Source organism: Dipteris shenzhenensis, chromosome 28, assembly GCF_047967505.1.
Source record: "Dipteris shenzhenensis isolate YYH24624 ecotype China chromosome 28, Dip_SZ_1.0, whole genome shotgun sequence".
In the NCBI taxonomy this organism is placed as follows: Eukaryota; Viridiplantae; Streptophyta; class Polypodiopsida; order Gleicheniales; family Dipteridaceae; genus Dipteris; species Dipteris shenzhenensis.
Window position 1 is genome coordinate 49,247,599 of NC_141623.1, and position 12,825 is coordinate 49,260,423.

Below are 12,825 nucleotides of genomic sequence, written 5' to 3' on the forward strand. Positions count from 1 at the left end.
AAATGTCCTCCATGTTTTAGGCCTTTGAGCGAATTTGTTGAGAGCCCTTACCACCTTGTTTGCAAGGAAAATGGATTCATGCTATAGAAACTCCACCTTTCATCAATGGATGAATCTCCATCGTCCGATTGGGCCAATTTCATTGACCATCGTTCGATTGGGCCAATACATAGACAGACATTGGCCTGCCCATTTTAACATACCACAATCTCTACACTTGTCACAATTTAACACTCCTCTCAGCAACTACTCACCAACCCAAGTATTTTGCAACTACTCACCAACCCAAGTATTTTCAGGCCAGCATAAAGCCCTTTAACATGCCTATGCCCGATGATGATTAATCAAGTTGACACGGAAGTTATTCTAAAGACCCAATTGGAAATTAATTTGGACGAAGGGGTGCGCAACTCGCGCTTGGCCACCCTCCCAATCAATCAATCGGTCGATCAGTCAAAAGAATTCAACGCAATCGATCGTCCACCATCGCCAACAGGTTTGCTGCCTCCACACACACAAACACACACACATATCACCCATCTTCACGTGGGCGTTACAAATTCTGCGTTCTCTCGTTGTTTTCATTGAAGTCAATAATATAATATGGTCGACTGTATTGTACTAGCCTTCCCTTACTTGGATCTTGTCGACATCCGTTTGGTCTGGACAACTGGGTTGTTTTACGTAGAAGCGCCGATAGACTAGGCGTTTTCTATGAAGTGCTGGTCCTTAACAGCTTCTGCGTCAGCTTTAGATGCTACGCAGTTTTTGCGTCTACTGTGAGATAGAGGTTTGTTTTTTTCATAATTTATAACTTATTGTAGTGCTTAAGTTGGCCTGGTGTCTCTTGTCAGCCTTTGCCTTCGTTGATTACAACTTTGAATGCAGGGGTTTAATTATTGTGTGTGTGTGTGTGTGTGTGTGTGTGTATTTATATTTATTTATTTAAAAAATCAGTGGTCACTCACAACAGAGGTGGCTAGACACCGCATCCCTCTACTTGCCTTTCTCATCTGGCATCACAGCCTTGATGATGTTGCATTACACCGCAGCCCTCTACTTGCCTTTCTCATCTGGCATCACAGCCTTGATGATGTTGCATTAAGATGGCAAATGCTTTTCCTCTTGTTGCTTGCTATCTTTTTATTTTCCTTTGCAGCCCTGGATGCACTGGCTTGAACTTTTTGGAGCCATGTTTGAAGCTAGCGGCAATGCATACATTTTTGCACCGTCAATGGCTGCCCAAGTTTCCAGTAGATATAGAACTTTAAAGCATCACACCAGATGCTTCTTTCTTAACTTTGACTTACCTGAATGAAGAAGAACGGGTTCTACCTTTACCTCTACCTCCTTGAATCTAAGGTGTCAATCCGACTTGATGCAAACTCCTCCTCCAAGGTTTTATACTCCAAAATAGTCTACTGTAATTTGCTATGCATTTCTCTTTATCCTATGGAGCAGGAATTACATTTTGCAACTTCGGGTTCCATTCTCAGATTTAAAAGATACTTTAAGAGGAGTTTCTTTAAAAGCTGTCAGATAAGGGGTTTGAAGCTTGCTTCAGCTGTTAGCTGTACTACTAGGTGATCGGTTGTGACTGCATATGGCTTCGGTGGGATGTTGAGGCAAGTCTATTTCTTGTATAACAGTTAAACATTTGTCATATTGCCTTTTTTTAGTCTGTTAGGCATTTGTCAGTTCTTAGCTTGTCTTCATGGCTAATTGCCCTCCTGTTTTAATCAAGATTGGAACTTCATTATTTCTGCTGTCTTCTAAGGAGACGACTTGTGATAGAGCAGAATTCTTTGAATGGTAGGAGACGACTTGTGCTTCATTGTAGTCTGATAGAACAGAATTCTTTGAATTTTATATATTTTCCTTTGAGGAAGGGACTTCTCAAGATCTTATCTGCAACCCCACGTAATTAGTCAAGCTACTGTGCAGGCTGTCTGGTCCACCTTTTGCTCGTTCAGTCAGTGTCATGGCATGCCTATTATAATACTGCTAATATCCTTTTTGTTTTGAGAGTCTAAACGGATGAGCTCTTGCTTGTTTTTTGCCATGCTTACCTCACAAGTCCTCTTCTTGTGTTTTCTCCATATGGAGCGGCCTAAGAAGGTAGGGGCTATTAGCATATTTTCAATGCTTGATTATGGGTAGCTTTTGTGACTACCCATAGTACTTTCCATTAGGAAGTTCAACATGCAACCACATACCTAGTCATTCTTATTGAATGAAGCATTGGGCTGGTGTTTAAATCATTTTTCCACTTACAGATTGGAGAGCTGCCTTGGGCTGCTGCCTGACTCTTCATTTTTTATGAGCTTGACTTTCCTTCAGAGTTTCAGAGTGAGTTTTGTTATGAAACCAAAATCCTTCAGTTCATACTCTTGAAATTTGGTACTCATTAGGGGAGGTTTGAAGTCTAAAAAAGGGCCTAATAAGGAATGGATTGGTCTTTTCATTAAAGACTTAAAGTTTGATTAGTAATCTACATACTACTAGAGGTTAGGCTGGTTAACTTAGATTTTAGGTTCATTTATAATAGGAAGAGGGAAGAAGTTTTACTCAACAGTAGCTCATCAGTGGGATGGTTAGCATATGGTAGTTACAAGTCCTAAAATTAGCAAGTGATGGAATGGAGGCGGGGCTAATTGGAACCCACAATTTTTGAGGCAAAAGGCGCCTACAATCCGCCCACTCGTGCATTAATGGATCCTATAATCCACCCATGGAACCTACAATCCCACCCACCATTTTCAAATTTTGGTGGGTGAGCTTGCCACATGTCACAATGTCCTTCAATTTGCTCAAGGGTGCATTAAATGCAACCCCACTCCCCCTCCCACCATTCACTCCCCTTGGCCCATGGTTTTGCTCTGTACAAAACAGCTTTTTCACCATAGCCCATGATTTTGTTCCACTCAAAACCACGATATGAGCCCTAGCACATGGTTTTGTTCAACATGAAAGCAAGGCATAGTAAGTTGAAAATGTCATCTCAACATGGAATTGGCCCACAAAATGGAGCACTCCCATTTGTCCACCTCAAATCCCTTCCTAATCCTGAGAATTGGGAAACACTAATTGGAGGCCTTTTAAAGACCCCAAAGCTCCCCTAATGTGTGCAGTTGATGGCATGTTATATCATGGATAGGTTTATTAAACCTTCATACCATCCTTGGCGTCTTTCTAGCTAATAGATTATACTTTGAAGAATGAAACCGGTTGGAAGTAATAGGATGTCTCACTTAACATGCCCCTCTCATATGAGATGCCACACTGTTTGGAAGACACTAGAATATTGAATCAGTTTCCTTTTTCTGCAATAGAATTTTCTGCAACTGGTTCCTACAATCCCGCACAAATTTTGTGCATATTTTATCTATAATTCAAAGAACCAGGATAGAACTCTTCATTTGAAACTCATACATCTAACAGATTTTGTTTGGACAGGCGTGAGCTCAGTGAAATCGCACATTCCATCGTCGTCACCTAGAAAGCAATAGTCAAAGTTATGATGATAATTGATTCCAATTCCATAGACTCTGTAGGTATCTTTGCAAAGACGGCATGGTTCTATTAGCAGCAGTCTAGAAATCCCTTGATTGCTCAGAAATTTTGCGATGAGACAGATACTGTACAGTATGAGCTGGTGTTTCCTTGAGCTCTCTAAAATCTGAGCTCTGATTTCTGTGCGAGTAGCAGAGTCCCTCAGTCTCTAGCTTGGCTGCAATGGCTTGTGCTTCCTGGTCTGTTACAAACTTGTTAGAATGTAACATGAACTCAAACAGATCAGTTGAAAATGGTCTTTGAATAGAAGGCCTCAGACTAGGGTATTGAAACCTGGCAATCTGCATGGATGTAAATTTACATTGGATTCTATGTGTAAACCTTTGGAAAGAGGTCTGTGTATTCACAAGATCTTATTAATATCGATTGGTGATACAATCTGTTGAGTAGATGTCCTATCTTTGATAAAGGAAAATAGGAATCCCTGGAACCCAATTACCTTCCTTGCAGGTTCTTGAGAACTGGTCTTGATATGATAAAGTGCTCCATGCAGATCCCCCATCAGTCCAAGTGTGCCACGGAGAAACAATCCAATCTATCTCAGGTGAGGCATTGCTGTAAAAAGTAAAATATGTACAGGTGATGCAAGTGGACATGCTTGTTTAAAATTTGCTTGTATAGTCTACACCATAGATAAGGCATGCTTGTAACATATTGACCTATGCGGTTTGTAACAACCATGAGACCTACAGGTTTCTTCCACTAGCTTCTTCCATGCTATTCACCGAGTGCAGGAGGGTGAAGGCGAGAGAGAGAGAGAGAGAGAGAGAGAGAGAGAGAGAGAGAGCTTTAAGGGCATGCATAAGATCCATCATCACAATACTTATAACTGATACACAGCGGAAGATTGAGGTTGTACTGACTACTACTTTTATTAGTTGTGGCCTTGGCAATCACCAAGGGACCAAAGGATACAACTGTAGAGTTCCAACACTGAAGGGGATTGGATATGTCATCTGGATGCTCAATGGAGATACTGGATCTTGCTGGCCGTAGAAGCTACAGATGACTGTCCATGGCTATGGCTGGCTGTGGAGGAGGGGTGAGGACATATGGAGGGGCTGAAGGACCTGTAGAATACTAGAGCTGGTGGTTGCGGCGGGGCCTGTAGAATACTAGAGCTGCTGTGAGGGGGCCAGCTGGTTGATGGGAGATGCAAGTAATGGTGCATAGAATGATGCATGGAGGGCCTATTATAGGTTGTGATGTGATTTATAGACCTGTAACAGACTGGCCAATCAGTCTGTAGAGGCTTCTGGATCTGGCAAATCCTCATTCCTTTCAATCAATGGTGGGCTCATAAAGCTACCAATTTCCTGGTACTAATGAAGTATGAAAGGGAGTGGGTGCATATTACTACTGATAGCAACAGATTAATTTAAACCGGTCCCCATTTCCTGTTCACTCTGGAGTCAAAAAAAAGTAAGCAACTAAACATCAAGATGTATTGACAGTATTTGACGTGGCTTTCATGCAGAACTATTAGAAGATGAACAATAACTTGGTGACAGAGAGAGCATTGCGTGATGTTTTTGAAACAACAAGCTACATTAATATTGGCACTCAAGATGCTCCTTTGGAGTATGGATTACATCCACGTAAGACTCTGATACTTATTTTGTTAATAGATGAAGGGAAACTTGACATCAAGGGCAACAAAAACTGAGAATCAACTTCATTCTTGAACAGTCACACTTTTGCTCTGTTGTTCAAAGTACAGTTGTAGGATCCCTCATTGGGTCCAGCAGTTACATAGAAATCATGTATTACTTTAGACAGCTTATTTGGTATGAAAAGAGTGCATTAAATATATATGATAGGGAGGTTAATTTTAGAATTAAGCTTAGAAGCAAATCCATTGTGAGATGACATAAGACAGACCTAGTTGCAACAAGTAAATTGGATATAAGGATGCATAATGATTTTGTGTGTTGTGTATTTTGTACTTAGCATGACATTTATTGTATTTGTACTTAGCATGACATTCCCAATCTTGATGCCTTCAATTTCAACAGCGTCGCGTTCATGTGAAAACGGAAAGCAATTTGGGACTGAAGTTCTGAAGCATGGAAGGCTTCCTCTAGTACTGTTTCAAAAAGAGTGGCCTTGGGTTTCAGATGTGAGTTATTTGACCCTTGTCTCTTTATAAAGAAGGATTATATGACCCAAAATAAAGTCTACATGAATTCAATGTACAGAGAGGCTTTGTTTTGGTACAAGGAGAACAATGCATGGAGTAGACTGTGATGCACCTTCTCCTTTTGGTTAAAATTTTGTTTAGAGTGGTGTTATGCTTTCACACCATTCACTGGGTTGAATATTATTACATAATAGTAAACTTCACACAAAACGAGAGAACCTCTTGAGCTTATGAGAGAATCACCACTCAGCCTGTCTGATCCTGATCAACATCTCATGCCCTTAGCTTGAGTACAGGCACAACCAGAATCAACCCAAAGAACCTCTTGGGATTATGAGAGGGAATCACCACCCGTCCTGTCTGATCCTGATCGAAATCTCCTACCCTTAGCTTGAGTATACACATATCCAGAATCAACCCATAGATATCCCCACACTTGGCATCTTGCCAAGTGTTGTCCTCTCAAGGACTTAACTTGTATGCCGATTAGGTCCTCTAAGAAACCTCCATTAATCCAGACTTTCCCCTAGGTGATTGGCCACAATAAATGCTATAGCACTGACACACATTGAGACCCAGGAAATATCTGGTCCTCTTGTATCCCACATCAAGAACCTTCAAAATTAGTCTTTGAATTCAACTGCAAACATGCAACACCATACCAAACCTTGGTTCATTTCCTATATACATGTGTGTACTTTTACAATTTCACACTCTCTAAAGACTGCCATCAACTGATTCATCAAAGGTCATGTCACATTTTACTGGAATGTAACACATATTAGCTTTTATTAGTCTACTTGAGTTTTTCTCTTGGGTCATGTGTTGGTAAGCTGAAAGGAAAGCAAAGAGTGGACACAAACTCAGAATACTTGCATTATTTGCATTATGGAATGAAGAAGAGTGAGGTCCTTAAGTAGGCACCTCATACATGCTCACTGACATCACTGATGACTTCAGAGCTCCACAATCATCTCCTCAATCTGCTCCTAGATTCTCTCAATCATCCTATGTGGCTCTCCTACCACCTAACTGTGCTTGTGGCCACCTAACTGTGCCTCTAGCACTCACACATAGAAACCAAGGTGTGCCTGAGGCATACACCTTGAGATATCCCAACAAACCCCCCCTCAAGGGAATGCCTCAGGCTATGTCAAGGATACATCTAGTCTCATAGTTTCTCATGCCATCTCGTGGTGGTCAAGGATAAATCTATGGCTAGGTTCTCATGCTAGCAAGGGTTCCCATGGGTGTAAGGTAAACAAAAGGGATACAAAAAGACTTTCCAATGGTTATCTCCCCTACATGTACATGCACACAATGTCTGTAGGAGGTACCATGGAGCAAAAACCTACACATGGCCTACATCATAAGGTGACCAGAGGTGTTTACAAAACACACAAAACACAATAGTTTATTTCATTCATTTTGGAGGACTATCCAGGCTGAGTATCTTGACATAAAAAGAGAGATCTGGAGCATACATAGAGATGTTTTAAAATGCATAATCTTCAAAGGATGCCTCATCTTGTGGAGGCTCATCAACTGAAAGTAGATTTGCATTTTCTGTCTTTGCTTTGGCTCTGCAAAACTTCTCATTATGGTTGTTCTTGCCACAGTGCTTGCATGGATTAATTTTGAAGTAGTCCTTTGAAAGGTGATTTGTCTTTCCACAGTGATTGCAAGGGGTATACTTGCCCTTCTGGACTTATACAGCATAAACAGTGTCATTGCCTTTCCTGAGCTCCATATGCCTTTCTTCTTCTTGGAGAGCAGAGATAATACCTTCAAGATTAGGATTAGGAAGATTTTTCAAAGTGGTAACTATGTGATCATAATCTTCAGACATGCTCTTAAGTAACACTGCCATAGCATCATCTGGAGTAATAGGAGAGTTGATAGAAGCTAATTGAGTCATAAGACTCCGCATATAGTTGACATGAGCTGCTAAAGTAGTACCACTAGCCATCTTCAATTCAAAGAAACAGATTTTAAGTGATAGTTTAGAGATGTGAGAGCTAGCACCAAAAATCATGTCAAGCTTCTGCCAAGCTTCTGAAGGAGACTCCAAGTCAGAGATATAGCGAATATAATCATCTCCTAAAGCAAGAGCAATGATACCATATGCTTTTTCTTCTCTAGCTAGATCCCTTGCCGGTCGTGTCGGAGTTGAGGATTCTCCAGCATTGGAGGCCGTAGAAGAAGCGGTAGGAGTAGGTTTGACAAGTCTCCATAGGTTCTCCCTCTTTCACCTTCATCTGCCATGTGTGGAAGCCCTTTCCATTGAACTTCTCTAGATTCAATAGGGTAGCCATGAGAGGGTCTAACCCAGATATTGTGCGGTGTCTTTCTCTCTTACAAGGCAAAAAATAACTGAAAAGGCTTCCAAAATATAAGCACTTGATGTAGCAAAGACTAGTGACCAATATTCAATCAATGATGCTTCTTCTTACATGCTTCATAGAGGTGGCTAAAATGAATACTTTCCAATCAAAACCAGGTCTAACAATTCAAAACAAAACTGAAGCCACACTTGTACTGAAGTTATTGAAAGTTTCAAAAAACCAGAAATGCTAGAGTAGCATTTTATGTAGCATCATCTTCAAAAACTTGTCCAAAACTGTCAAAACCAAAAGGCTGAACTTGGAGGGCTTGTAGCTCACTCTTCAAAGCAAGGAAAAGAGGGCTTTCTGAAGCAAAAGAAAGCTCATATACCAGAGAGGGTCCAGCACAGAGGTTGGACAAAATGGTGCGCACTTTTGCACGAGGGAGTTGCTACAGGCTGAACCTGAGTTTTGACGATTTCTCCTTCGTTACTGAACCAAATGAGCTGAAAAATGGCTCAAAATCTTCGTCTTGAGGTCGCCCATCTACTCCTAAGAGGGCTCAAGCAATGGCGGAGCAGGCAGGGAGTATTGAGCAATAGAAGAAATTCGCTGTTTGGAGAATGGCAGCCAACAGAGACATTTTTTTCTCAATTGCTTGCAGGTGGAAGTTCGCCCATACTAGAGGAGTTTACAGCTCAAAGGGTTTGGGCAATGGTCGTTTGTAGGCGGAGAACCAAGCTCTCAAAGATTTTGGGAAGAAGGAGGAAAATGGAGAAGAAGAAGATGAAGAAGAAGATGATGATGTGGCAGAAATGGGCTCAAGGGGGATCAAAGGGCTCTGATACCATGTTGGTAAGCTGAAAGGAAAGCAAAGAGTGGACACAAACTCAGAATACTTGCATTATTTGCATTATGGAATGAAGGAGTGAGGTCCTTAAGTAGGCACCTCATACATGCTCACTGACATCACTGATGACTTCAGAGCTTCACAAGCATCTCCTCAATCTGCTCCTAGATTCTCTCAATCATCCTATGTGGCTCTCCACCACCTAACTGTGCTTGTGGGCACCTAACTGTGCCTCTAGCACTCACACATATAAACCAAGGTGTGCCTGAGGCATACACCTTGAGATATCCCAACATCATGATGTAGAAGCAAATCAACTAACTGAAAGAAAATCAAGTAGCCAAGCTTGCTTGATAAAACACAATATATCTCTTTATTTATTAATCTCCTTTCCTTGTTTAGTCCCCCATATTGACTTTGTTGCTACATGCTGTTTCATGCAGGGAGATACCTTTCAAGATCATACTCGATATATTGATACACAGCATGAGAGATATAAGGGATTTTTGGATTCAGATTTTTCCAAGAGAGATGAATTTTCTAATACTATTCGTACTGAGCAGTATCGGGAGCAGCTTGAGGTATGAGACTTTGTGACATCTTAATAAGTAACCTCAATGACTTTCATAATTTTATTTGATTGCAGCTCAGTATCTATATTGGTGTGGTCCTCTTTCCCTAGATGGAGCATAAACATGCTAAAAGGACCGTTGAGATGTCCAAACAAAAACTAGCCAAGCTCAAGGAGAAATATGAGCTAGACAAGCCTCGGCATACTAAGGCATGTTATATCTTTCATACTTTGTAGGCAAGAGATATGTGCACATGCAGGCACACTTTTTACTCTGTTGGTGTTCATCAGCTGATTTTCCAGTTCATGCTTGTTGATCCTTTTCTGTTACAACAGTTTGATGGGCCACAACATCTATATGATATCAACAGAAGTGCCGTCACTCCACATTGCATGAGATGCCATAAAGATACTTACTATTGCCCACACCGTACAGCACATGGCACAGGGAATCCACATCTAGAAAAGGTAGTTATATCTCTAAAAACTGTTCGATATATCACCTGCTTGGTCTAAGAGTTCTCTCTAAAAATTTTACTTCAAACATGAACCATCCTATTCCCAGGCTTTGTGTTTGTAACGTATTGTGGAGTGTTACTCTTGTGTAATGTATGTTTACAGGAGAAAGGTGGCCTGTCAACGGCTTCACAAGAGATAGGAAGAACAGCCAAGCAGTACAATTATGCTAAGCCTGCTTTTGCAAAGAAGCCCATCATCAAAGATACTTTCTACAGACGCCAAAACATATTCTTTCAGCATAAAACAAAGACTGACTTTCTGAACCAGGCTCTCATAACATAATAATATATTTTGTAGCAAGCCAAAGTCACAATTTGTCTCTGGAGATAAGGATATTATGCACTTCAATTCACACATCCTGCAAGATCAGGGAGCTGATTATGCATTAACTAATGAGCAATTGTAAGCAAGTTTGACCAAATCTTGTCTTGAAGGATTCAATATAAAAATTGGGAAGATTACTAATGTAGTTTTTTCTGTCATTTGCTTGGTATCCTTTATTTCTTTATGGCTTAAAACAGCAATAGTATTTATGTAAAAGAAGGAAAATTTTGGAGAACTCTAAAGGAGGTTGACAGGAGCAGTTCCTCCCGCACAGCAGGAGTATCCAGCCCTTTAGCAGTAGCAGTTCCTGTCAGCCTGAAGTAGTCGGTTATCCAGCCCCTCAGCAGTAGCAGTTCCTCCCGCACAGCAGGAGTATCAACCCCAGAAAATCCCTCCAGCTTCTCCAGCATCCCTTAGATTTAACTCAGAGCCCCTACAGCTTCGACAATTCCATCTTCTCCTATCCTTTGATGGTTACGCTAGTCTAGCCTCAGCTTACAGATCTAGCGCCAAGATGAAGAAGCTCATCCCCCTTTATTGATGGAGACCCAACAATGGTATGCCAGGGGTACTAGTGATTGCCAGGCCTGACAGCATGAACAAGAGTGCACAAGTGCACGTTGGGCATTACCTCCTAGTTTGTTGGGAAGCATACATACCTCATAGATATAGAGCACCTCCTAGTCTTATTTAGAGCTTTAGCTAGACTTACCTTTCATCTAAGCAACCTATTTTTTTAAAATAATAATTACACGTGAAAACTCACAAAGGAGAATTCAATTCTCTAGTAAAGCACTCCTAGCATAACTCTCCGCAACAATGATGTGATGTATCCTATGCATCTCTCTCTCTCTCTCTCTCTCTCTCTCTCTCTCAGGGTTGCTCAGCCCTCTCAGCTCCAGCTCACTATTCTCTGTGTAGGCCTGTGCACTGTAGCTCGTTCTTCTTCACTTAGGCCCCTCTGCTACCACTCCAAATCTCCCCTCCCACTTTCAGTCAGCCCAGTCCTCCCCTCTCGCTTCCGCTCAGCACCCCTCCCTCTTCAACTTCCTCAGCCTGCCCCTTTCTCTCCTCTCTCCACGCAGCTCCCTACTCCCTCTCCTAGCTAACCCACACACACACCACCCTTCCTAGATTGGGCTCCCCCCCAAGCCCAATCTGTGGGTTAGCCTAAAAAAAGAACAGGGGGACCAGTTGACGTTGGGGGAGAGAGGAGCTCAAGGTGCAGATCCGGGCATCCGCATCCAAATTGACGCCGAAGGAGCTGACTCCCAATGACATTCCACACAAGGAGAGCATGTTTCAAAAAAATCTTATGCAGATGTGATGTGAGCTCCAAGACAACTCAGCCCCTTCCCGAAGTCCTGCAAACACAATGTGAGTCTACTCTAATGCAAGAATATATATGTTCACTACAGCAAGGAATTGCAGACCTAAGATCATGTCTGCAACAAATGAAGAAGAAAAAGGAGCAGACAAATACTACAGCTAGCAGAGAAGGGGTCCCTGAAGTGGTTGAGGAGTGCATTTCCTCTATAGCACGCCAGTTGAAGTCCGCATGGATTGAATTAGTCAACACACAGGTTCTCAGTTCCAAAGAAATGAAGAAGATACAGTTCATGGAAAGATGGTTGAGGCTACTCATGAATATACACAAAGAAGCGGAGGGGAAGCGAGCGGTCCTCAACGTTAGGAGGGGAAGCCTTCCAGTATACGATTGGAAGCATTAGGCATGTGAAGGACGTCATACCAGAGTTAACAAGGGATCCGATCAGATAGTCAGCGTTGATCATGTCGTAAGCATGCCGTTGATACATTCTGATCACGAGAACATAAGATTGAGTTTCACACACGAGCCAGAAATTGAAAGGCAAAAAGGTCTAGATGTCAGATGATCTTACTCAGGCTCAACTAAAGCAGAAAGAAACGGAGCTAGAGAAAGTCAAAGAGGCTAGGAAAGCAAAGATATGGGCTGTATACCGTGATTGATGAGCAATTATCAAAGACTTCAAAGCTAAGCCTATTTTACCTGTCTAAAACTGATATATGCAAAATGGATTTCCAGTAGGTTTGTTGTTTTGCCACATCATTTGAGCACTAGGTGAGAGGATTTCATTACACCTTTAGTACTTCTAGCTTCTGGTCGTACGATTGGTGTTGTGATGATGCATTTGGTTCTTGGTCTCATAAGGTCATTTTGGCCGTCCACAAAAATGTTTATTCTCTCTCTCTCTCTCTCTCTTTTGGATAAATGGATGACAGCAACTGTAATGTGTACAAACTGCACTAGCAGAACGCTTTGAACAAGCGCAAATGGGAAGGCAATTGCATGGAGATGAATAGTTAGTTGACAGATACACTAACAAAGGCATACCTCACTTGTTTCAAAAGAATAAAAGAATGAGCAAAGGAATGCCATGCAACAGTTGGTGTGACATAGACTGCAAAGACACGACACCAAAGGAAAAAACGAAAAAGAAAGACATACAAGATAGTGGGCAAGAAAAAAAGAGGACAATTCTGA

General features: G+C 41.6%; 1 protein-coding gene across 1 annotated transcript; it reads left to right on the top strand.

Moving 5' to 3' along the window:
• Positions 1-435: 435 nt before the first annotated feature.
• Positions 436-10,405, top strand: LOC147883670 (uncharacterized). Its single transcript, XM_087400138.1, has 8 exons — positions 436-496; positions 4,067-4,117; positions 5,051-5,171; positions 5,589-5,692; positions 9,331-9,468; positions 9,570-9,668; positions 9,795-9,926; positions 10,080-10,405. The coding sequence occupies exons 3-8, from the start codon at positions 5,063-5,065 to the stop codon at positions 10,257-10,259; spliced, it is 762 nt and encodes a 253-aa protein (XP_087256264.1). The 5' UTR covers positions 436-496; positions 4,067-4,117; positions 5,051-5,062; the 3' UTR covers positions 10,260-10,405.
• The last annotated feature ends 2,420 nt before the right edge of the window (positions 10,406-12,825 follow it).